The 27,940-nt window shown below is 38.2% G+C and overlaps 1 protein-coding gene across 3 annotated transcripts in view; it reads right to left on the bottom strand.

The window, feature by feature from the left end:
• The window catches only part of LOC123318393 (dynein axonemal heavy chain 8-like), a 1,393,903-nt gene that overhangs the window by 574,183 nt on the left and 791,780 nt on the right, over window positions 1-27,940 (bottom strand). For all 3 annotated transcript variants that reach the window (XM_044905013.1, XM_044905020.1, XM_044905005.1), the window contains 2 exons: window positions 23,060-23,330; window positions 22,724-22,953 (listed from right to left, as the gene is read on the bottom strand). In XM_044905013.1, the coding sequence (XP_044760948.1) occupies window positions 22,724-22,953; window positions 23,060-23,330 (501 nt within the window). The remainder of the gene's footprint in view (window positions 1-22,723; window positions 22,954-23,059; window positions 23,331-27,940) is intronic.

Consider the following 27,940-nt stretch of genomic DNA (forward strand, 5'->3'; position numbering starts at 1 on the left):
TTCCACCTATGAGGAGAGGACCTTATCCAAGTTAGGGCTACCATAGAATCAGACCATGCAAAAACTTCGTCAACTCAGAAGGCAGAACGATAAACTGATAAAATCATATGAATAAGTTTAGACAACAACAGATATGCACACAGTTCCAGTCGTGGAAGTGAGATTCTTTTCAACGGAGAAACCTTTGATTTGCCACATACGAATGATGTGTCAATGGAGCCATCAGAGTAAAAAAACTTGAAGTAGACAACTGCTGCGTAACCTTGCTCACTGCTATCTCCAAAACCATGAAGTTCACAGCGATGAAAAGGTTTAGATGCATTTTCCGAGGTATTTTCAAACTATCTAATTCACTCAGCTCTGATTTACACTGATTCCAGCGACGATTGACATCATCTGGAAGTGAGTCATCCCACTGCAATCCCAGTGTCCAAAGATGCTGAATCAAATGTTTTGCCAGGAAAGTGAAAAGAATCCCAGAGGGTCAAAAATTCGAGAAAGTTCAGAGAGTATGGTTAGCTTAGTAGATACACAACAACTCGCCTCTGCAAAGTACGAAAATTCATCCGACGAAGGAAACCACCTCAAACCCAGAATCTTGATTATCGGATCGAGATCAAAATCCAAAGAACTTTGGTATTGATGATCCAACGGTATGGACAAAAGTAATTGAGAATGGTTACTACTCCACTTTCTGAGTTGAAAGCCACCACAATTCAATAAGGAAATCAGTTCCTTCTGTAAAAGTTTCGCCTCTTCTAAATCATCACAGCCGGTAACAACATCATCAACATAAATGTCTGTGAGTAGTATTCGACAGGCATTCGGAAATCGATCCTTCTCATCCTTGGCCAATTGAGATAAGGTTCGAAGTGCAAGAAAAGGAGCCGGCGCCACTCCGTACGTAACTGTGTTCAGCCGATACACCTTTATGGGATCCGATGGAGAAAACCGCCACAGTATTCTTTGAAAATGTGAAGGTTGAATTATTATTTTTCGGTACATTTGTTTGATATAGGCTGTGAAAACAAACCTATGGACACGAAAATTCAACAAAATTCCTATTATATCTTTCTGCAATTTTGGACCTACCAAGAGCGCATTATTCAAAGATAATTTACCCGGTACGCGTGCTGAAGCGTCAAAAACAACCCTCAACTTTGTTGACGGACTATTTGGTTCGACTATACAATGATGAGGAATGTAGTACACGTTCTCATTGTCGGAACTTGAAGAAATCAATGTCATATGATTTCTTTCCAGGTATTCCCTCATGAAATTACAGTATTCCTCGTAAATATGCGGAGTCTTGACCAATCTATTTTCAAGAGAGAAAAAACGACGTAATGCAAGAGAATATGTGTCACCAAATGAATGATCAGGTTTAAATGGTAAGGCCACCGTGTAGCGTCCAGAGGCATCTCTCGAATAATTCTGTGCGAACAAGGTATCGCAAAGTTGATCTTCTGGTGATATTACGATAGTATCTGAAACCTCTTCAATCTCCCAGAATCTTTTCAACGAAAAGTTTAAAGAAGACTCGGATAATGACAAATGAAATGTGTTAACTGATATACTAGGTGATTGAATTTTCCCAATGAAGATCCAACCAAATATTGTCTCTAGTGCAGTCGGTTCCAAAACGTTTCCTTCAATGCGACCATGCCGAAGTATTAAAGAGAAAATATATGCTCCAAGAAGGAGATCGATTGATTTCGGGATTGAAAAGTCCGGATCGGCTAATTTTCTGTTATCGATACAAGTCCAATAAGAAGGATTGATCAAAGAACTTGGCATTTGTGTACATATCTTTGGAATAATAACAGCATCGAATGTGAAAGACGGATTCATTTGACCCGTTGGACGAATAGTACATTCGGTGCTACCATTAGCAGTAGATGAGCCTTCCCCAATACCATTAATAGAAAGTGAAGATTTACAAGTTTTCAAACCTAATTTATTCACACAAGATTGAGTTATGATATTTATCTGAGAACTCCCATCTAAAAGAACTCGGACCTTTTGAAATCTACCCCAAGCATCGCGAATTTCGACTTGAGCAGTTGCCAAGAGGACGGTTGAATTTGAACATTCGTTAAAACTTGAGCTGAACCTCAAGTGGTACCTGATGTGCTTGCACTGTTTGAATACAAAGTTTCCGTTAAAGGATTATTATCGGTAGTACTGCGCATGTGTAATAGAGTATGATGTTTGCCGTTGCACGTGCGACAATTTGATTTTGAAGAGCAAGTACTCATCTGATGCACTGAATGCAGACAATTGATACACCAGTTTTTTCTTTCACAATTTTGAAACGATCCTGCGTGGATTGTTCCAAAAATGTAATAATTGCAGCTTATGTGTTTTATATTTGAATCATTTTTGGTTTGAACAAGAAGTGCAGAATTTCGTTTCTGCATTGAGACAGAACCAGATTTCGAACTTTGAGAATTCGAAACTGCTTGAGTCTTTGAAGGAATAGAAAGCGCGGCAGACTCCAATGCTATCCATTGATTCTTGAGGAAATTTCGTAAATTAACAAATGAAAGAATATCCGTTGAACACTCATGTAATTCAAAGCTCTTGATCGAAGCTGAGTCCAATTTTTGAATGAGAAGATGAAATAAAACAAAAAACATTGATCAGTAGGTAAGACTAAATTCTTCAATACCGATAAATTTTCCGCAAAAACCTCTAGAATTCGCCTAAGGCCTATCGATGAATCATTCTGCAGTTTTGGAACATTGTAAATTTCCCTCCAACCAGTATTAGCAAGAAGTCGTTTATTCTGATACCTTTCAGTTAATGTCTGAAAAGCATCTTCATAGTTTTGAGCAGTCAGTGGATATCCTTTTAATAGACTCAAAGCATGAGAAGAAAATGAACGAAGAAGGTATTGAAACTTTTCTATCTGACTCAAGTTAGAATTTTCGTGCACCAAGCTTTTGAACATATCACAGAAAGTAGGCCATTCTTTATGATTCCCATCGAAAATGGGTAATACTATTTTTGGGGTTACTATTTTCCTGTTTTACTAAAAGAAATAAATTAACGTAACTCGTCTTAATGGTGTAATAATTATCCATGAAGGCCATTCGAGTAACCTTTTCAGCTTCTAATTCAGTTTCTTCGGAAGAAGCTATAATAGATACAATTGACGAATGTAAATTTTGAAATTCGACGAAAATCTCCTCAAGTCTTTCAAATCTTAACTTGAATCGTACATGGAGACTTTCGTCAGTAACGACAGATTGCGCTAGATTTAAGATTTCTTCAAGATCGTCACTTAGTATCTGTCGACGAGCTTTGAGTTGTTTCAATTTTGTTGCCATGATTAGTGGTTATTCAAGGTATACTGCAGAAAACAATGTGTTATTTGAAAATTTTACCTGAAGAATGAGTAAGTACAATAATTGTTGAAATGAAACAATATAGATTCAATAATAAATTGTTTTGAATTTATTGTTGATGTTTTGAAAAGAGGTTATGAACATAGATCAGAAAACAGAAGTTGTCTATGTTCTAAGAAAATGGAAGATGACTTCATTGACATTCAAAACAACAGGTTATGAACATAAATTTGTCTATGGTCATAAGATTCCTGAATGTCAAGTTCGATATGTTATCAGTTTTTTGAGGTTGGATCAATATGGAATGAATGAAATTCCGAAATGCTTGATCGCATTAATTTTGAAAACGCAGTTCGAAAATTCGGCTCGCAAAGGACCAAAATGGCACGAAAAGGGCCTTTGAAAATGGAGGACCGAAAAAAATGAAAAGGAAAATATGCAAAATGCAAGAGCAGAAAAGCGAATGCTGGAGTACCACTTCTGCCTACCTGCGGCTTCACAGTACGGTTGAATTCTTCGTCTAGGCACTCACCCACGAAATAGTCACTTTCGCTGAGGTTCGAGTCCGTGGATTATTCGAAGAAAATTGATATTATACGGTAAAATTGGTCTGTAGTTCATCGGACGAGAGCCATATGAATACTGTGTAACGGGTTTTCCTCGGTGTACTCGAGCGCCAGCTATTCTTTAAGGGAGAATAGCAAACCTACCCTGGCAGCTACTAGCCGGAGACAGGGTTCCCTGGTGTCTAGGGTGTTAGCGACGCCCAATGATAGTCAGAATCAACGTACACAACTTTTATTTGTCGACTCGTAAAAGGAGAATACAAATGGCACTACTACAAAATTCTTACAGTGACTCGAAATCGGTGAGATTTACAGGGGCAAGACGGACAGAATAACACTGGATCCGATCTCAAACGTTATACGGGGGTTATTGGACTAGTTCGCCACCCAGAACCTGAGACGTACACTTGACGGACAGATATCGGACTTCAGCCAGGTTAGGGGATGAAAGACGGCACAGAATTACGACGGCTCACCCTTAGGCTCGTTCGGCACTCCCCGGGTATCCACACCAGCAGAATGCCTCCCTAACCGTAGGGGTGAACACAGGAACGTGTTGAAAGACGGGACCTGAGGAAAGGGTGCGCCACCCCAAAGTGTCCTGGGTACCCCCCGGGTATCCACACCAGCAGGGTACTTTAACGACAGTAGGGGTGGAACTAGGTAAGACGGGAAATTTCAGGAAAGGGTGAGCCACCCCAAAGTGCCTTCGGTACCCCCCGGGTATCCACACCAGCAGAGTACGTTAATGACAGTAGGGGTGGAACTAGACTCGGGTATAAGAAGGGATGTAGACGGAAACTGAAGTTCCAATATTATATAAAAAAAAATAACGGAGTGTGTGACGAGGCAGATTTTACCCCGCCACGAAAAGGAAATTTCTCTACCGATACTTTCTTAATAGGACCTGACAATCGAAGTATTTCGGAAGAAAACCGTTAAATTATCATAGGGGGGATTTACCGATTGATTTCATGTCATTGTTTTCCACCGACCAGTCCCATATTTGTAGCGGAGACCGAATATATCTTGTTTTCAGAATTCATATATTTTAGAATTCTTTCCGTTGAACCGTACTTTTTCTGACTCGAAAAAGGTCTTTCAACTTGTTCCGTTTTTCCTTCTCTTCAATTGTTTCTGTCTCTTTCCGAGCCCGTTGATTTACCGAACAATTTGAGTTTATCCAATGGGGGACTGAGTTACCCATGGTGGGGACAATTTTCCGGGGTATCTACTTCTTCGAGTTCCGTCGCTGAAGGTCAAGATCAGTATGAATCGTTGTTGAGAGTTGAACGAGTGAGGTGATTGTCAAGTGAAAACCGTACTTACGAGACACAAAGGAATTTCTAAGGCAAGTGATATTTGAAATTATTACCGCCTCATTGCACCTTTATGGAATAATATTCTCTCTAGACTTGTGCTTGGCTGAAAACCGTGAGCTAACCATTTCCTGCTGTATATAGCTTTCCGTTACCGTAGGGTAGCATTTGGGTCCCAGGAGGACGTTGGGCCCCCCCTGATTTTTCCGATTCCTGAATATTTGACCGTTTCATCCCGTTTTCCAACCGTTTGAATTATAGTTATAGGTTAGATTCGCCGAGCATAGAGTTGGGATTCCATAACCGTCAAATACCCTCACCGCCGGACTCTGTGGCCGCTGTTTGACAGTCAGCCAGCTTGAGGTCACCGAGAGAGAGAGAGAGAGACCGAAGGACACCGGATCATAGTCAAACCACCGAGACAGAGATAGAGGGCGTACCCCGGTGAACTGGTGTTTTTAAATTTTGACCTGACTGAATTCCGTTTATTATTTTTAAAACCGTTCGTACTTTTCATTCAATTGTGTCTTGCCTTAGTTGAAATATTTTTCCGAAACCGTGCATGTTTCTTTACACTTAGTTTAATTGAGACTTGACTTACTTCCGTATATTTCCGAAACCGTCCATTTTCCTGAAGTGAAAGTTTGCCAGCCGTCCTGCGCCGACCAGACACAGCCGTTGACGTCCACGATTTAGTGTACCTGTCTATTTTCTTTTGTGTACAGTTTTATTTTAATAGAAATAAATAGTTGAACATTTATTTTTGTTGCCAATTATTTTGCCAGTGAGAGTCTATTTATTAAATCAGTTTCATCTAAGAGTTTAGTTAGAAGAGGTAAGTACTCTTTCTGACGCCTAAAGACCGTTGAAAAGCAGACACTTAGAAGACGCTACCGCCCTAGTCTTCATCGATACCCTTCTCCACTGATACTCAAGTCTACCCGGGCTCTCCAACTCTTTGGGGATTCTGTGAGAGACGTGGGGTTTGACTGATTGCCCCACTGGCGCCCGAGCAACCGTAAGGAGCTGCCAGAGTACGAAAAGTCTATCACATCTGGCGCCCGAGCAGGGACTTCTGCTGTTCTGTGAGTAGTTCCTTTTACCGTAACCGTACCGTTTTCTCTAAATACTCTTCACTGGCAAATTGGTAACCGTTCTTTGTTTCTGGCATATATCCGTATAGTACATATTGTAAATCTTTCTTCTGAGTTTCTGGTACCGTAAAAATGGATGTCAACCGACTGAAAAGTGACGAACTTACGTGGGAGTTAGAGGCAAGAGGCTGCACCGTGGGACACACCGTTCAGGAGAAAAGAGCTCAACTGAGAAGGGCCATCCATTCCGACATACCGTTCATGCCAAGAGATGAAATTGACCAGGCACAGGAAATTGGGGTTTGTGGTGCCAAGTTGTTCGACTTGATGGGAGAGATATGTGAGTTCGATTTTAATAATAGAGACAATGAGTTGCAGCGCATTAGGAGCCGGCTACTGCACGTTCAAGGCCGACTGAGAAGTCTATCTCCGGAAGCTGTCAGTCTGCTTCACAAGAAAACCGAGCTGGAGAACTCTCTGAAGATGGCTATGAGATTGCTGGAGAATACTCACTGGTTAGGTGGTATTCCAGAGAACCTGTCAGCCGGTACACCGTCGCTGATTGACCAGGAATTACCGGACTGCGCATCTAGACTTGGTCCAGGTCTGATTCCGTGCTCAACCACCGTTGGAGAAGCAGACTTGTTGAACTTGGGAGAAGATTGTGACATATCCCGACCGACCACTCATGATGACCGGCTGCAGCAAAACCGACAAGAAGTTTGCAGATTAATAACCGAACAAATTGAACGTACTTTTTTGCAGAAACAACCTTCATACCACCGACCGCCCGCCGACATCCTCCTATTTACCGTTGAACAAGCACTGCCAACCGACCGAACCAGTGAGGAAAACAGACCGCTAATAACATCCCCTGAGTCAAGGCGATTAGCGAGGGAGTTTGCCGAATCAACCAGGAGAGTTTCATTTGCCTCATCTCCTACCGATACCGCTGGGATGAGAGAAGTAAGAAGCGAAGTACCGACGACCAAGGAAGCCGAACTGACGACCGAATACCCGCCGATGAAACCGCCGAAAACCACCGACCATTCCATCGTTCCTACCGTTCCTGTGTGGAAATGGAACCTGACGTTCGATGGGTCAACCAGTGTGACCTCATTCCTGGAGGAGGCTGAGTATCTTGCCGAGGCTAGAAAGGTGAGCCACGAACAGTTATTCGAGTCAATATACGAGCTGTTACGTAGGGATGCAAGAGACTGGTACATTCCCCGGAGAGGCACCTTCACCGACTGGACCGATTTCAAGGAACAACTCCGAGAGGCCTTTCTTCCTCCCGACTACGAGGACATCCTCTTGGAGGAAATCAAGAAACGCACTCAAGGAACCGATGAGCGACTCTTGTTGTATGTAACTCGAATGCAAAATCTGTTTCAGAAGCTGACCGTAAAGCGACCGACCGAGGAAGAACAGGTGAATATCATCCGACGACGTTTACTGCCAGAACTGCAAACCGCCCTGGCCTTCCAACCGACTTCAACCATAGATGAACTGCTTCGAAAAGGAAAAGTGTTCGAATTGGTCAAATGGCAAACTGCTAACTATGCTTTGCCACCGATCCAAAAGAGTCTCATCAACGAACCGCATCTTACCTTCCGAAATCCCTCACCGAACGTCCAACCGATCGGAATGCACCTCAGCACACTGTCCGAACCGTCCGATAAACCGAAACTTGTACAAATCTCTACAGCACATCAGAGACAAGATGAACCGAAGAATACCGTCCGACCGCCAACCGAAACCCAGTGCTGGAGATGTGGTGGTAAGGGCCATATACGAGTACAGTGTACATCGAAACCGATACTTTTCTGCTCTCGATGTGGTAAGAAGGGTATAATGTCCAAAGATTGTCAGTGTCCGTTACCGAGAACCCCGGTTATTCCGAAGAAAATCCTTTCCGATAACAGTCCTATAACTAATGTTCTTATAGGAGACAAGGAGTTCCGGGCACTATTGGACACCGGATCAACCAGGTCCTTCATCAGCAGTGAAGTGGCTGCTCACTGCAAGGCCGCTGGAATAACACCGAATTATGTTAGAGACGTTACCACCACCGCCTCTAACGGAAGTTCTATCCCGATTAAGGAAATGTACACAGCACAGGTTCAGGTTGGATCCGAAAATATTGAGGCTACGTGGTTGTTAGTTTCAGATTTACCGATCAGTGTAGTACTGGGAATGGATGTACTGAGAGCACACGACTTCTCCATCAATCTACAAACCGCCGAATGCTTTCTGAATGGCAGGTCCCTAAAGGACAAGCCCATGACGCAGGAAGAGCAGAATCAGTTACCGTCACCGTTACCGTTACCGTCACCGTTACCGTCACCGTCACCGTTACCGTTACCGTCACCGTTACCGTTACCGTTACCGTTACCGTCACCGTTACCGTTACCGTTACCGTTACCGTCACCGTTACCGTTACCGACCGAAGGAACCATATGCCTGACCGAGGACAATGTAAGTTGCTCATGGTACAGGAGGAAATTGGCAGAGGTAAAATCGAATCCTATAGCGTTTCCCGACTACAGATGACCGAAGAGAAGTCCTTCTCGAAAACCACGACCGACCGACCGCTGGACACTTGGGAATAGCAGAAACCAAATTTCACATAGCCCGCAGCTACTATTGGCCAGGAATGTTCCGAGAAATTGCCCAATATGTCCGAAAATGTAGCAAGTGTCACCGATACAAGGTTTCACAGCAGAAACCGGCAAGGAATCATTCCTATGTGGTGGAAGAACCTTGTAAAAAGGACAGATTCTCCAAACGGATGGAATTTAGGCCCATGAGAACAACTGTCCAAAGAGGTGTGTACCAGGCTTCCAAGGAAGATGAAGTGAATTCCCCAAAGCAGGAGTCAACCGAAGACCCCAGAGCATTCTTGAACTTTGATAGGGAAATGCGTTCACCGAACGCCAAATTTTCTACCGAGATTGCTATCAAGGAGGGAGAGAATCACACCGAACCGGATACCGAACCGCCAGTTGCTTACCATGTAAATAACCGTAACCGATTTACCGAAACTTTCAAATTTGTCCGAACTAGATTAACACGAGCCTTCGTCCAGCAAAGTCACTATAACCTACGTCGTAAGGACTGGCGTCATAGGATTGGAGACCAAGTGTACCGAAAAGGGCATTCCTTATCTTCTGCAGTAGAAAAAGTTGCCGCCAAGTTGGCTCCGAAATACTCCGGACCGTATACCGTTGTAGGCATAGTCTCTCCTGTGGTGTATGACATCAAGGATGGCAGTGGTAAGGTTGTCAGACACATCCACATAAAGGACCTGAAATCCCATGGGATTGAAAGGTATATGCCGTTAAGAACCTGACCGAATAATTTTCCAATTTGAAAATCCGAGAAGGCTAAGTCTTCTTACCGACATGGTGGATACGCCAACCGACAGTTTTTTTAAATTACCGTTTGAGTTCATCAGGTCATGAAATGACGCCGAGTTCAATAACCCCGCAGCTTTCACAGGCTGAAACCGACATTTAGAAATACCGCATTGATACCCAGGGGGGTTGAAAAAAAAAATAAAACTTCGTTTTATTTTTTTTGCCGACGAAGGAGGGGGATGTGACGAGGCAGATTTTACCCCGCCACGAAAAGGAAATTTCTCTACCGATACTTTCTTAATAGGACCTGACAATCGAAGTATTTCGGAAGAAAACCGTTAAATTATCATAGGGGGGATTTACCGATTGATTTCATGTCATTGTTTTCCACCGACCAGTCCCATATTTGTAGCGGAGACCGAATATATCTTGTTTTCAGAATTCATATATTTTAGAATTCTTTCCGTTGAACCGTACTTTTTCTGACTCGAAAAAGGTCTTTCAACTTGTTCCGTTTTTCCTTCTCTTCAATTGTTTCTGTCTCTTTCCGAGCCCGTTGATTTACCGAACAATTTGAGTTTATCCAATGGGGGACTGAGTTACCCATGGTGGGGACAATTTTCCGGGGTATCTACTTCTTCGAGTTCCGTCGCTGAAGGTCAAGATCAGTATGAATCGTTGTTGAGAGTTGAACGAGTGAGGTGATTGTCAAGTGAAAACCGTACTTACGAGACACAAAGGAATTTCTAAGGCAAGTGATATTTGAAATTATTACCGCCTCATTGCACCTTTATGGAATAATATTCTCTCTAGACTTGTGCTTGGCTGAAAACCGTGAGCTAACCATTTCCTGCTGTATATAGCTTTCCGTTACCGTAGGGTAGCATTTGGGTCCCAGGAGGACGTTGGGCCCCCCCTGATTTTTCCGATTCCTGAATATTTGACCGTTTCATCCCGTTTTCCAACCGTTTGAATTATAGTTATAGGTTAGATTCGCCGAGCATAGAGTTGGGATTCCATAACCGTCAAATACCCTCACCGCCGGACTCTGTGGCCGCTGTTTGACAGTCAGCCAGCTTGAGGTCACCGAGAGAGAGAGAGAGAGACCGAAGGACACCGGATCATAGTCAAACCACCGAGACAGAGATAGAGGGCGTACCCCGGTGAACTGGTGTTTTTAAATTTTGACCTGACTGAATTCCGTTTATTATTTTTAAAACCGTTCGTACTTTTCATTCAATTGTGTCTTGCCTTAGTTGAAATATTTTTCCGAAACCGTGCATGTTTCTTTACACTTAGTTTAATTGAGACTTGACTTACTTCCGTATATTTCCGAAACCGTCCATTTTCCTGAAGTGAAGGTTTGCCAGCCGTTGACGTCCACGATTTAGTGTACCTGTCTATTTTCTTTTGTGTACAGTTTTATTGTAATAGAAATAAATAGTTGAACATTTATTTTTGTTGCCAATTATTTTGCCAGTGAGAGTCTATTTATTAAATCAGTTTCATCTAAGAGTTTAGTTAGAAGAGGTAAGTACTCTTTCTGACGCCTAAAGACCGTTGAAAAGCAGACACTTAGAAGACGCTACCGCCTTAGTCTTCATCGATACCCTTCTCCACTGATACTCAAGTCTACCCGGGCTCTCCTTCTTTGGGGATTCTGTGAGAGACGTGGGGTTTGACTGATTGCCCCACTGGCGCCCGAGCAACCGTAAGGAGCGGCCAGAGTACGAAAAGTCTATCACATCTGACTGACAGCTTCCGGAGATAGACTTCTCAGTCGGCCTTGAACGTGCAGTATCCGGCTCCTAATGCGCTGCAACTCATTGTCTCTATTATTAAAATCGAACTCACATATCTCTCCCATCAAGTCGAACAACTTGGCACCACAAACCCCAATTTCCTGTGCCTGGTCAATTTCATCTCTTGGAATGAACGGTATGTCGGAATGGATGGCCCTTCTCAGTTGAGCTCTTTTCTCCTGAACGGTGTGTCCCACGGTGCAGCCTCTTGCCTCTAACTCCCACGTAAGTTCGTCGCTTTTCAGTCGGTTGACATCCATTTTTACGGCACCACAAACTCAGAAGAAATATTTACAATATGCACTCTATGGATATATACAAGAAACAAAGAACGGTTACCAATTTGCCAGTGAAGAGTATTTAAAGAAAACGGTACGGTTACGGTAACAGGAACTACTCACAGAACAGCAGAAGTCCCTGCTCGGGCGCCAGATGTGATAGAGTGGAGTGTGTGCAAAGTTAGTAAAACCGTACTTACGAAGCAAAGGAAAATCTAAGGCAAGTGATTGTTGAAATTATTACCGCTTCATTGCACCTTTATGGAATTATATTCTCTCTAGACTTTTGCTTGGCTGAAAATCCGAATTAACCGTAGATTGACCATTTCCTGCTGTATATAGCTTTCCGTTACCGTAGGGTGACATTTGGGTCCCAGGAGGACGTTGGGCCCCCCTGATTTTTCCGATTCCTGAATATTTGACCGTTTCATCCCGATTTCCAACCGTTTGAATTATAGTTATAGGTTAGATTCGCCGAGCATAGAGTTGGGATTTCATAACCGTCAAATACCCTCACCGCCGGACTCTGTGGCCGCTGTTTGACAGTCAGCCAGCTTGAGGTCACCGAGAGAGAGAGAGAGACCGAAGGACACCGGATCATAGACAAACCACCGAGACAGAGATAGAGGGCGTACCCCGGTGAACTGGTGTTTTTAAATTTTGACCTGACTGAATTCCGTTTATTATTTTTAAAACCGTTCGTACTTTTCATTCAATTGTGTCTTGCCTTAGTTGAAATATTTTTCCGAAACCGTGCATGTTTCTTTGCACTTAGTTTAATTGAGACTTGACTTACTTCCATATATTTTTCCGAAACCGTGCATGTTTCTTTGCACTTAGTTTAGTTGAGACTTGACTTCCGTATATTTCCCAAACCGTCCATTTTCCTGAAGTGAAATTTTGCCAGCCGTCCAGCGTCGACCAGACACAGCCGTTGACGTCCACGATTTAGGGTACCTGTCTATTTTCTTATGTGTACAGTTTATTTTAATAGACTTTTAATAGAAACTTAGAAGACGCTACCGCCCTAGTCTTCATCGATACCCTTCTCCACTGATACTCAAGTCTACCCGGGCTCTCCAATTCTTTGGGGATTCTGTGAGAGACGTGGGGTCTGACTGATTGCCCCACTGGCGCCCGAGCAACCGTAAGGAGCTGCCAGAGTACGAAAAGTCTATCACATCTGGCGCCCGAGCAGGGCACAAGGAAAAAAAACAGTAGAGAGAAAAAAACATAACTCAAAAAAAAACTTCCTCTAAAATTTCCCCAGAAAAGAAAACCAATAAAAAATTGGCGTATTCTCGAAAACTGATGGCAAGGAAACTCGGCAGCTAATCGGTAGTCAATGCACTAATCAAGGGAAAATCGTAAGTCGGCAGCAAGTTAATCGTAAGTGAAGTGGCCTGCGGTGGAACATCTGATTTTATACCCACAGGGGGGGTGCGGAAATCAGATGTGCCCGGCAGTCGACATTCGGTAAATTTGCGTCGATGAAAACGTCTTAATTTCGACTTATCTGTGCTAGCGAACAAAAAAAACTCGGTTATCTTCCAATTCAGGATGTTTTATACGGTGCGACATCGTTTTTAGGAAATAAAAACGGAATAAAAACGGTACGGTATGTTTACAATTCCGAACGATGTCGGAATCCTGAATTGGAAATTGAAAATATTTTTCTCCAAAATTATTTCGAAAATAAAATTACTTGAAAGTGAAAACTGAAAGATTCTTCTAAAATGAGGGAAAAGGTTTGAAAACCCATTTTCTCATTATCATTATTATTGCTCATCCGTGCAATCCTCCAGCATATGTTACGCGAAAAAATTAGATTAACATATATTGGATGGAATCTTAAAACAGCGAGCAAGCGATTCGGAAATTAAGGAAAACATTAATTAGTTGCAGTAACGCAAGTAAAACAAGAAGAGAAGAATAACATTTCAATGGAAGAGATTTATAAAAATAGAATAGATTCATTTTCAAGTGTTCTGATGAACACTGAGAATATACAAAAATTTGACGGAAACATGAAACATTTGCATCCAAAAATTTTCATAAATGATATAAAAAATTAAGATTTCAGAATATTAGTTGTCTAAGAATGGAAGAACAGGAGTCTCAAGAAACCAATCAAAATTTTCAATAGCGCACAAACCAAATGAATCTATAAATACCATCAATTATGAACATCCATCAGAATTTGTTGATCTAGAAGAAAATATTAATAGCCAAGAAGATTTCAAATTGATTATATTACGAGGAAAATTCAAAGACCAAAATGTTCTCATTTTAATAGACACTGGTTCGGAAGTATCATTAATTTATGAAAATTTGGTGAAGAATTTGAAATTAGAAAATGAAGTTATCAAAATCTCAAAAATAAATTCAATGAGTGCTAATGGAAAAAAATTAATGGACGTGAAAAATTCAATTATAACAGATTTATATTTGAAGGAAGATATTGTGGTACAATTTCTTGTGGTGAAGGGGATTGAATACGATATGGTAATAGGATGTGATGAAATAGAAAAACACAAGATAATCATTGATTATAAAAACAGAATAATTCAACTGAATTTATCAGTTATTCATTTTGAACATGAAAATGGATTGATAACAGGAGAAGAAAATAAACAATTGAATATTATATCAGAAGAGGAAATAAAGAAACCATCATGTCCTGAGAGAATTAAAAATGAAAAAAAAGAATTATTACAAAAGTATAAGGGTATCATGATGAGTGGGAATGGAACAGCAAAAAGTTATGTTCATAAATTAGAAGTAAAAGGAATAGAAAATTTTAAATCAAAGAATTATCCAATACCATATCGATACAGAAAAGAAGTAGCAGAGGAAATTAATATGATGCTGGAGAATGGAATTATAGAAAAAATTAAAACAAGTTACACCAATCCAATAGTAGCAGTGAAGAAGAGTAATGGAGATTCACGTTTATGTTTAGATGCAAGATATATTAACAAGTATACAGTACCACAATACGAAGCACCAATGAATATTGAAGCAATTTTTGGAAGAATTACAAAACCCGAAATTTTCTCTGAAATAGATTTGAAGCATAGTTTTTGGTTAATTCCATTAGCAGAAAATTGTAGAGATTACACAGGATTTTCTATTGATGGAGTTATTTATAGATTTAAAGTAGTGCCATTTGGTTTACAGAGTGCATGTTCAGCATTAGTTCGAGCACTACATCATATTTTTGACAAGTATGAAGATTTTATCTTACATTATATGGACGATATATTGGTTTTCTCAGATAATGAAGTGGAACATTTGAAACATATCGAAATTGTATTGAAGGAATTAGAAGAAGCTTGATTAAAAATCAATTTGGAAAAGTGTAAATTTTATCAAGAACAAATCACATATTTAGGATATAAAGTAGATCAAGAGGGACTGGAAATGGACGATGACAAGATAAAAGCAATTCAAGAATATAAGACACCCAAGAATTTGAAAACGTTAAGGGGATTTTAAGGAATGATTAATTATTTCAAAAGATTAGTTCCAGATTTAAGTCAGAAGGAAATCAAATTGATAGAACTTTTAAAGAAAGGTGTAAAATGGAAATGAAATGATGAACGAAACATGGCATTTGAAGAATTAAAAAAAACATTAACTCAACAATTGAAAGTATTTCATCCAAATTATGACTATCCTTTTATATTAAAAACGGATGCATCAAAAGAAAAATTTGCTGGTGTGTTATTTCGAAAATATCAAGATAAGGAGGTCCCAATATGTTTTATTTCAAGAATCACAAAATCATATGAAGCAGTTGGAAGCAGTTAAGGCTTGTATACTTGATAATGCCACATATTTCAGAAATGAAAGATTTGAAAGGTTTTGTAGTGAAAATGAAATAGAATTAAGATTTACTAGTATTCGACATCCAGCTGCTAATCCAGCAGAGAGATATATACGAGAAGTAATAAAATTTTTGAGAATTATAAATCCTGATGACCACACAGAAGGGGAAAATGATTTACATAAAGTGGCGAAATTCATGAATTGTGTGCCGAATACGAATACTGAAGAATGCCCAATAGTATTGATGAAAAATGAATTACCTGAAAGGAAATGGGAATTTGAAAACAACAGACAATATCAAGAGATTGTGAATGAAGTCAATAGAAGAATGGAAATGAATGCAACTAAATTTTTTAAGAAAATGAAATAAAGAAATAAAAAGAAAACAAGATTCAAAAAAGAAGATTTAGTAATAGTTAAAACATTGAGGGAATCTAACAGAAGAGAAGATAGATGTGCTAAATTCTTATTTCCATTTGATGGACCATATGGAGTTGAAACAGAACATCCTGTGAACAGTTATCTATTGAAAGATTTGAATACTGGTGCAATTAAAGAAATATATAATAAAGAAAGCATTTTTGAATATAAAAGGATATGAATCAGGAAATTTCATAAAATTAGTTTCTATTTGCATAATTTTAATTTATTCAAATATCAACAAATTTTAGGGGAATTGTTATGGTTCAAAGTATTACGTCCAATATAAAATTCCAAACCACATTTGAAAAGGATACATTATGATATATTACTCATATATTCAAGTTGAAGTACATATTTTTATACTGATATTCAAAATTCATATCCAATATCTATTGAGGCCAATAACTGAAAATGAAAAGTTTAGATTATAAAATTTGTGAATAGTGTCTATGAATAGATAAGTTTAAAATTAGCATATTATATCTATTATACCAATATTGATAACACGCGTTCTAGACTACGACGAAACATGAAGCCAAATCGTTGGGAGGAATCCACTTGTACGCATGCGCGAATTAGAAGTTCGAAAATGACAATCAAGATATTGGTTAGGTTGTTTTCATATTTGACGTTGAATGATTGAATGAATTCGAATGATGATTTATTTCAAATTGTTGTACGTATTTTGAGAATAATTTTATGTGAGGCGAAAGTTAATGAATATTAAATTCATCGAGTATGTATCCGTTTTTTTCAACTTTCAGATGAATTAACGAAAAGAGATCGAATAAGTTCATAAAAACTATTCTACCAATTATTATGATTTGTGAAGTAATAATTATGTGCCGAAAAAGAATGGCATTGTCCATACTCAGTAAACTCAAGAGTGACATAATAACAAGTGCGTTTTATATTACTGTTTCATACCAGTTTTAATTATTGCGTGTACGTGTAAACATCATACTTATCTCACCTCCTGAATTTCCCCTCTTGTAAATCTACTCAATACTCAATAAAAAATATTTTTGCGTCAACATTTAATGTAATATATGGTTATATTATATATAAAAGTACAGAGTGCTCATTAAAAGAGCCATGCTTCAATATAATCAATACAATAATCAATTTGGCAATAATGATATTTAGAAGATGAGAAACTGGTAGATATTAGTAACTACAGTTGAGCTTTATAGATATAGATGTCGATTTAGATGTTTCACTATTTCAGTGCCGAAAAAAACAATCATAAATTGAACTAGAATTATTACCTCAACTCCCAACTGAATTTCAAGACAATAACAGACTTATCTAGATACAATGAAGATAATATACGATAGTGAACAACCTAGAAAAATGCATTCACAATCCTACAATTTTGTAGATTCAACATCACTTTTGTTAATCTCCGCACTCCGCTGGTTTTCTGTGGAAAACACATAATAATTTCACTATTGTTATGAATCCGAGCGTCTAGTGCTGCAAAATGATGGAGTTTTATGAATTTTGACTTCTAATTATTAGAAATCAACGATGAAATACAAAATACTACGTCATGCAAACCTGAGTTTGAACCTGATTCAAACCATTATCATCACCCTAATAGCACACAACGTCCATGGGATGTACAAATTCATGTCCATTTAACGTCGGAACGTCCATGGACTTGATTTGTATGTCCTTTGGACGTCCGTTTCCGGACAGTTTTAGGACGTCCACGATATAAATCCTTTGTTAGTCCGATTCATGTACAATGTTCGTATCGGATATCCATTGGATGCCCGTGATGGACATAATACGGACTATATGACATATCTCCGTATCATAGTTCCAAAATAGTCCCTGACCGACTTAATACAGGCAATGTCAAAAATATGTCGTTGCTGGATATCCATTAGGTGTCCGTGATGAACATAGTACGGACCATATAACTTATACATATATATTACATGGTCCGTATAACGTCCATCAGGTACGGTAGGGACATCTTTTGAATGTCCTCGCCGGATATTCACTAGGAGTCCGTAATGGACGTTATATGGACCAAATAACAAGTATATATCACATGGTCCGTATAACGTCCATGACGGACACCTATTGGATATCCGATAGGGACATCATGTCCATACTGGATATGCACTAGGAGTCCGTAAGGCACGTAATATGGACCAAATGACATGTATATGTGACATGGTCCGTATAACGTCCATCAGGGACACCTAGTGGTAGTGGTAGATATCCGGTAGGGACATCTTTTGAATGTCCATACCGGATATTCATTAGGAGTCCGTAATGGACGTAATACGTAATATGGACCCAATTACATATACACATTACATGGTCCGTATAACGTCCATCACGGATACCTAGTGGATGTCCAGTAGGGACATCTTTTGAATGTCCATACCAGATATTCACTAGGAGTCCGTAATATAGACCAAATAATACATACATGTATATCAATGAACACCAAAATTTAATATAATTTTCACTAAACTCCATTTTTCCGCTTTGTAGTATATGAATATATTATGAATATTATATTTTGTATAACGTTATTCATAACGTTCATCAGAACGAAGACTAAGGCCCGTATTAATAGTCAAATCTCAAGTACTGAGAATGTCTTAAGTAGCGTCTTGAGACATCAGTCTGATTAATAAATTTGACTTGAGACTCTGTCAAGATGACGTCTCAATCGGCGACCTCACTTGAGTAGGCGCTTATTAATAAATGTGACTCAAGTACTCGAATGATCTCAAGATAGGTTTTGGGAACGTCAAATTTTGAGTATGGTCGAACCCTGACTCAAGATGAACTCGAAATGAAAGTTGGGTCAGTTTGCTTTGTGAACTGACAGTAATTTAATTGTCTTTTGTGCTTCCAAAAATCGGCATTATTAAAGTCAATATCGAATCCATGGAAGATGTGGTCAACTACTACGACGAAATCGATTTCATGAAGTTTATCGCAACAGAAAATCAGACTTTTCAATTAATGTCCAAGCCATTGTTGGGCCTAATACAGAATTTTTGGGTATTGTAACAAGATGGGCAGGAAGCATGCACGACTCCAGGATCTTTCAAATGTCCAGAGGAGTTCACATGAGGTACACACAACGTGTTCTGGATGGGCGATCGGAAATCCTGCTTCGTCACATTTTATTGTGAGTCACAGTATTGAAAAATATCAAGCAAAAATAAAAATACTAATTTCTCTTTTCGTTTATTAGTCTCAAGTATATCTCAAGACCATTACTCAAGACATTCATAAGTTGAGTTTCAAGTCTCGTTTCTTGAGATTGTATCAAACTGACAATGACTTGATATGCGTTTATTAATAAGCCGTCATCTTGAGATGTTGTCACTATCTTGAGAAAGTATCAACTGAGATAGGTCTTGAGAACCGTTTTGAGAACTGACTATTAATACGGGCCTTAATACTTGAGTAATTACTATTATAAAATAATCTATGTTAGAGTTTTAAGACTTTAGTTTTTAGCATATGGTATTTCTGTATTAATCGACTACTATTCCATAAATTAGTTAACAATATAATGAATATGTTCCTACAAGTAGGTATATCGTATGGTCTCGGTAGTTAGGACGGTTGCAGCGAAGACTCAGTAATGCGATGTCCCCACGTACTCGCGAGTTCGAATCCGGGCCAAGTGTAAAAACTTTCTAGTAAGTATGGATGAAAATGAGAACAACATAGAAAAAATAACATCTGCGTCTGAGTGTAAGACATTGGGTTCTAGGACATTAAAATATCTAATAGATAGGATAGTTAACGTCGTGGTAAATTTTTGTACCGTTCAGATAGCTAATGATGGTCCCAACGGGATATCCATTGGACGTCCGCGATGGACGTCCGAATTCGGTTCAAAGTTGTGACATTTGTACGTCCCTCGGATGTCCATAGAACGTCCATTATACCAGAAATGGACGTCCCATGGATGTCCGTAATGTCCGAAGGGGACGTCCTATGGATGTCCATAGGACTACTTTGTGCTATTAGGGCATATTTTTAGGTTAAGGTCGAAAATATTCGAATGGTTGTGAAGTGAAATCATTTCATTCCTGTCAGTTCATAAAACGGTATATCAGAAAGAGACAGAGCTAATCAGGTATTTTTATTCTTAATATTTCTGCACATGCGCAGAAATCGATTCCGGCCACGGGCTGGCTTCAATTTTCGAAGTCCCATTATCGATATAGAATATAATAGATATATGAAAATTAGGAAAATCGAGAGTGTAGAAAAGTGAGGGGATGGAAACCAGGGAAACGAGAAAAAAAAAAGAAAAAAAAGATATGAAGATCGAGAGTAAAAAGAAGCATTGCAGAAATTGTAAAAGGTACAAATCGTTTGAATAATTGGAAATTGAAGCCAAAACTTAGTTGAAGTAGACACAGAAGGTATTACCATATCAAGACGATAATATTTATATATTTGGAAGTATACTACTGGCTGTTGAATTACTTTCATAAAAGTAACATTCATTGTGATCCTGAGCAACCAATTCAACGGTGGAAGGACCTAGAAATAATAGCTGAAAGCAACATATCCAGACAAGAAGAAGCCAAGGAGCATTTTGGTGTAAAATAAACTTCAAAGACAAACATAACCTACATTTGAATTCGTGGATATTGGACCATAGATTAGTCAGTAACATAGATGTAAGTGTAGTTTTCTTTTTCATATCGAATTAGATTTAATTAATTATAGGAATTTAATTAGAATATTTCGAGATTTTTGAATTGAGAATAATTTTAATGGGATTAAATGTTATATTAATAAATATAAATTTTTCATTTTTCTTGGATCCTCAATAGTGATAGAGTCTACCGGGAATTTCAAAATTTAATTTTATCATTTATTTGATTCTGAAATAAATTCTCCTCAGAATGAATTTTAGAATCAAATAAATGAAATATAATGTACAACATGTTCGTATTTTTTGTACTATAAATAAATAAACATATCACCGAGTACCCGCGCTAACTCGATATCCGGACTTTGAACGACTGCTGACCAGCTCTGTTCCATTAATCTGAGGTCCGACTATTTTCTTCTTGAATTGTATATTATAATTAGGAAGTAAATGAATTTTCAGCTATCACAAAACTCTTGCACCTACATCGTTATAGCAGCAACTTATGTGGCATTCTGACTAGCGGTTTGACCACTTTCTTACGTTTTTTGGTACTGCAAACTAGTGTATTGCCAATTTTCAATCATTACAAAACACTTATAAAGCATGTTGTAATTTTAAATATTTCAAAGCGCGCCACTGCCAGGTGTTCCACTACCTGATCTTGCGAGTGGGTGCTGACTAATTTACACCCTCAATACATATTTACTTATGGGCCATTACAAAACTCCTGCTGATTTTTGTCGCCAGTTCTCGGACTACAAGGATTGTGAAAATATTAAAGCAACCGAAAGGCACAATTATAATTTGAAAGAAATGCGCTTTCGTTGTAAGTGTTCATTCGAATATTTTCAAGATTGGCTAACGTTTCTGAACGCGTCCATTGTAAACCAATCCACGATCGGCAAGCATCAAATTTACGACCATAGAATATACTAAAAATTCGTGGGAGGTTTTTCACGACCCAGCTACAGGAAAATTTATTTAGGTTTGATGTCCTATCAAAATTTGAATCTGTAATTTTTTAAGGGAAAAATGGAGGATTAATATTTTGATGGAGTATTAAATTTTGAAAGACTTTCCTACAACTGGACGTATGAGTATCAAAGCAACAGCTTGGGAGGTCACACTCCTGAGAGAGCGGTCTTTCTCAGGATTTGCTTATAAAAGTCTTTTTTACTCATATACAGACGAAAAAATACGCAAAACTAAAATAGAATTTCTGTTATAGAAAATTGCCCAATTTTTAACGGCACGCCAGGAAGGGGAGAATGGTCCGAAGGTAGTTTGTTATGCTTGTGAATATCAGAAAATAGGAGTTGATACTGCAGAAAAAGTGTTTGGCATTCCGAAAAGTACACGATGAAGTGCATTAAGAGGTGTTTATACCACAGGACTTTCTCGCCATCCGTATGAGGCATAAAGGGAGAAAAACTATAAAAATGTGGGGTGTTGCCAGAACACTTGTACGATAAGTAGAAGTTACGGATTTTACAATAGTTTCCACTTTCGTCGAAAAGATGACAGCACTTAACGAACGTCTCTTTTCAATTTCACCAGGATACGAATTGTAGGTAGGTAGAGAATTGTATGGCGAGACTTCTGAAGAAATTTTTTCATGTGGAATTTCATAAAAAAGATAATCTCACTTCGGAAAGTCAATATCATGAATGAATATTTGTCATTCAATAAAAAAAAATATTTTTTTTTCCGTTTGACGAATGAAAAACTTTCTGGCATTCCGAGATGAAAAACTGATTGAATTGAATTATAATGAAATAAATTAGTGGTTTCTGACATGAGATATTCATTTTCTCTTTTTGAACTGATCACTTAAACGGTGTAGTCCCCTATGAAACCCTCATTGTTAGGTACGAAAAAAAGTTGTTTCACATATCAAGAAATTACAAGCTGAGGCGTTTGCTCCCACGATTCAAGAAAATATTTAATATGTTAGAGAAGAAAATAAAGAAACTACAATAAAATTCTCTTCCGAATTTAAATCGGGTGGTTAAAATTTATCGATATTCTGCTCTTCTGTACTCACACAATAATTTTTCCTTCAGGAATTCCCAAGACGGTATCTCCTCATATATTTTTGGAGCTTCAAAAACGAAATCCTCAGGCTCATCTCCAGTGGCTTCAGGAACTTCTCGTAGAAAATCTACCCAGAATACCTCCTCATCCGTGTAAAATTGTGAGTCATCACCAAGATCCTTCACGACAGTGTCCTTTAGGCATTTAATGAACCAATCTTTATCAGCCTGTTCAGTGAATCTGTGAAAGAGTATGAAATTTTATGAGTTTTCTCATATGGAAATTTTCCATAAGAGAGCATTGGAAAAGGAGCAAAATACTGCTAATATAAGAATGTCATTCTCACCTATCTGAAATGACTCTATGACACTCGTGCCTCCACAGTTTTAGGAGATCGACTTCATTTTTACATTCATCTCCCGCTACAGTTAGAATTCCTTGCCATATTCTAGAGAGATCCCTCAAGTTGAAGACATAATGAAATTTAGCTGGGGTGGGAAGCATTTTGATTTTCGTTTTCTCCCATAAATGTCTAGTTAAGGGTATTAGCTTGCTAACAAAGTTGACAACAGGTTCAAGAAACCTTTCAGGACAGAAATAGCCACATGCAATTTGTTCTGGAACAAATCGAAGAATAATAGTTATATGAGGATGTTTCTATTCATTCATTCATTTCATCATTCATTCATTAGTCCAATGGCAATCAGAACAAGATGGAATTTAATGAGCCTTCTTGATGGCTATTGAGCATTGAGCTCTCACATAAGTTAATTAGTTATGTCTTTTCAATATTAGTATGGCGGAGAATGTGTACTTATACTGTTATTGTAAACCATAAAATTATTGACCGAAAGAGGGGCCAAGCATCTTTATTGACACTTCGTTTCAAAGGGCTAACCTCAGTCTTCCCGCTAGATTAAAAAAATGTGTTGATTGATTCTGAGTGATTGATGAGCAGTGTAGCCCTATTTAGTACCATATGAATACATCGCGAATGTGTCTTACACTTTACATTTTCAGTCATTGTTGAGTGAACACTCGGCGAAAGCAGATGTATTCACAGTGCTGTAAAAGTGAAAGCGGAAGAGAAAGTCGAAGTGAAAGTGTACACTAGCGAAGCTACGGAATTTGTGATTCTGTCTACGAAACTTCCGAAGTTTATGTAAGTTCCATATGTGTATGTGTTATAGAGTGGAAATTAGTTCGAATTCAGTGTATTCAGTGTCTTGAGTCCAGACATATATCTATTATACCAATATTGATAACACGCTTTCTAGACTACGACAAAAAATGAAGCCAAATCGTTGGGAGGAATCCACTTGTACGCATGCGCGAATCAGAAGTTCGAAAATGACAATCAAGATATTAGCTATACTTCATTCAACTTTATTTTAGCAGTCGGTTGGCCATGGAAATTTGACACATTTCACTCTGTATAGTACGAAAATGTTGGGTTATGAAGCTTGTCAAAACATTTTTGGGTTTAAAATCTATGTTGCCCATTCTACGTAAGAGTTTCTGTTATTACGTATTTTATCACAATGTGGAATCTCTTCGGAAAATATCTGACGAACATAATTGAAGTTTATACAAACTGATTGAAGGCATACCAAATCCAGTTATTTGCATGGAAAATACAAGAGATCAGTATAATATCATAATATGCACTAGCTTGAGGAGAGTTAATGTTTGTTATCTTCTTTGGCTTACATCATTTGTAGATTTCAAAAATATTAACCCGAAGATGAAATGCATATGATGCAGTGGTTGGCAATGGGTATCTCCCGAAGGAATGAACAGATAATTACAAGAATATTAAATTTTTCAATAAAAATCATCTTGCATCAATATAAGTAAAAGGAGTTGAAGGAGGTTACAAGTTACATAAGATGCAACCTCACCGTTGAACAAAAATTTCACATGAATAAACAGTAACAGGGCAACTTGCGCGTATTTGTGGCTATTCATCTTAATATAATACATTGATGTGATTATAATAATTAGGTGTTTATTAGTACCTTAAGACATTTACATTGTATAAGACAAGTCAAATGAAAAATAGAAAAATCACTTTTCAGGAACTTATTCTACGATGACATTCATCGAAAATCCTGTAGTAAATTTTTGCATTATTTCACTCAAGCATAAAATTCTCAAATGCCACCACTTTTTCGGGTCTTCCAATAGAAGAAAATTCTTTGTCATCCTCGTCATTCACAATCTTTCTGATTGTGGAAATATTCAGCTGAAATATATGTCGTTTAGATTCAGATGAAACATTATATAAATTCTCTTACATTGAATATGTTCGCTACCGCCTGACGCATTGTGGATTTTAGAATATCAGGGTATAACTATTTGAATCAGCGGACCTGAATTCTAAATAGCACTTCCTGAAACCCTGTCTCTTTTTTCAATCACCTTCGGCATTTTCGAATTTTCGTAATAAAAATTGATATTAGTTGTGGCAACGGCGTTATGACATTAACGACATTTCATGAGTGCCAACCTAACTTCGTTCTAGTTACAAAAACTTGAGAAAATTATTTCATGGCCAACCGACTGCTAAAATAAATTTGAATGAAGTATAGGTTGTCTTCATATTTGACGGTGAATGATTGAATGAATTCGAATGATGATTTATTTCAAATTGTTGTACAAATTTTGAGAAGAATTTTATGTGAGGCGAAAGTTAATGAATATTAAATTCATCGAGTATGCATCCGTTTTTTTTCAACTATCAGATGAATCAACGAAAAGAGATCAAACCAAATAAGTGCATAAAAACTATTCAACCAATATTATTATGATTTGTGAAATAATAATTAAGTGCCGAAAAGGAATGGTATTGTCTATACTCAGTAAACTGACATAATAACAAGTGCGTTTTATATTACTGTTTCATACCAGTTTCAATTATTGCGTGTACGTGTAAACATCATACTTATCTTACCTCCTGAATTTCCTCTCTTGTAAATCTACTCAATACTCAATTAAAAATATTTTTGGGCCAACATTTAACCCATTATGTACTAGCGTTCCATATAAGGAACAGTAAATGAGTCTTACTGAAATACACCCAAAAATTTGATCAGTCGCCCTTTTTCACTTGGGAATATGTTTTCAGCTGTTTAAGTACATCATAGTTCCAATAGACTACACTCAGCAGTTCTGAAACATCTGTGTCTCGTTTTAGAGCAGTTTGTATTTATCGTTGTTACAGTGAACGTGAAGAATGGCGTGCCGGGAAAAGTAAGTATATATATTTTTCGAATCGTTCAATTGTTGTTGTAAGTAAATAATGTTTCGAAAATTGTATATAATGTCCATTATATTGCAAGTCATAACCAACAAAGAAAACATTTCAAATATGATTAGATTAGATGTTCTTTATCGTGTTCCCTATATGGAACCCTAGTCTCTTAGGATACTAATACTATGCTGAATTTGTTTATAGGTTATCCGTTCAGGATATTGCCGATTTATTCGAGAGTAATGAATTCTGGGACGATTTTGAGCCAAATGATGGTGTGCAAGCTGTTTATATTGAACCACCAGAACCTAGAGAACTATCAGACGAGGATTCTGCAGATGAAGAATCTGGTGGATTATTGGATAATCTATCCGGAAAACAACTGGTTGCAAGTGCTGAAATTCTCATGGAAAGTGGTTCAAGATTAGGGAACTTTTATATGTTGGATGATGATGAAGATGGTGACGAAGAAGAGATTCCAGACGACGTCCCTTTATTAATTATTGCGTCAATATCCAAACTTTCGCAAAAATCTGAGCAGAGAAGATGGACACAAAAAAAGGACCTTCCTTGTACCTCAGCTGTTCTATTTCCTGAATGTGATGTTTCAAAATATAGCAATATGACTTCAATCGACATATTTGAATGCTTTATTACGGATGATATTGTGAAGTTTTTAGCAGAAGAAAGTAACAAATATGCGGCTATGAAGAACTGCAAAATCTCTATTATTACTGATGACGAAATAAGATGCTTTCTGGCAATACTGATTGTATCAGGATATGATAAAAAAACCTTCAAAAAAAAGCTATTGGGATTCAGGTGATGATCTCCGAAATATTGCTGTGTATAAAGCTATGAGACGTGATAGGTTTATTGAGATCATGAGGTTTTTACATTGTGCAGATAACTCGCAACTTGATCCTTCAGACAGAATGACCAAATTACGACCCTTTATCAGAAAAATGAAAGATAATTTTCTGACACATTTCATACCCTCTTTACAGATTTCCTATGATGAAAGTATGATAGAATATTATGGTCGACATGGGTGTAAGCAGTTCATCCGGGGAAAGCCCATACGTTTCGGGTACAAATGTTGGTGTATGAATTCGAAAAATGGTTATCTGATCAACTTCGAAATATACCAAGGAGCGATACCTAATTCTAACCCAACTCATCAAAAAGAATATGGCAAAGCCACTGCTCCACACATTCAACTCATTGACGACCTACCAGAAGACATAAAACGTTTGCCATATCAATTTTATTTTGATAACTTATTCACATCTGTGAAATTCCTGTCGTATCTCAAGAAAAGGGGTTAGAATGGTACTGGAACCGTAAGAGAAAATAGGATTGCTCGTGACTGTCCAATAACGAGTGTAAAGGAAATGAAGAAAAAAAAAAGAGGTGAATTCGACTATGCCCTGTGTGTCCATGATGATGTTCCAATTGTGGTTGCCAGATGGATGGATAATTCAGTTGTAACGGTTGCGTCGACTATACACTCTGTTCATCCTCTGTCTAACGCGCAAAGGTACTCAGCGGCCGCAAAAACGAAGATCACTATAAAAAGACCTCTCTGTATAGGGCAGTACAACGAGTTCATGGGAGGGGCTGATCAGATGGATGCAAACATAAATGTTTATAGAATTGCTATAAGAGGTAAAAAGTGGTGGTGGCCAATTTTTACATGGCTCATAGATGCAGCTGTTCAAAATGCTTGGGTGATCTACAAAATGCATCACCCTGAAACAACCCAGCTGATTTTCAGGATACAAATTGTACAGGCCTACCTGAAGAAATTTCATAATTTACCGAAATCGGCAGGAAGGTCAATGAATTCTAAAATATTACCAGATGTTCGCCTCGACGGAAGAGATCATTTTGTTGAGTATGTTCCAAATAATAAACGTAGGCGATGTGTTGGATCGTGTCACACTGGTAGCTCTGTTCGCACCCAGTGTCCAA

Source organism: Coccinella septempunctata, chromosome 1 (assembly GCF_907165205.1).
Source record: "Coccinella septempunctata chromosome 1, icCocSept1.1, whole genome shotgun sequence".
Classification (NCBI taxonomy): domain Eukaryota; kingdom Metazoa; phylum Arthropoda; class Insecta; order Coleoptera; family Coccinellidae; genus Coccinella; species Coccinella septempunctata.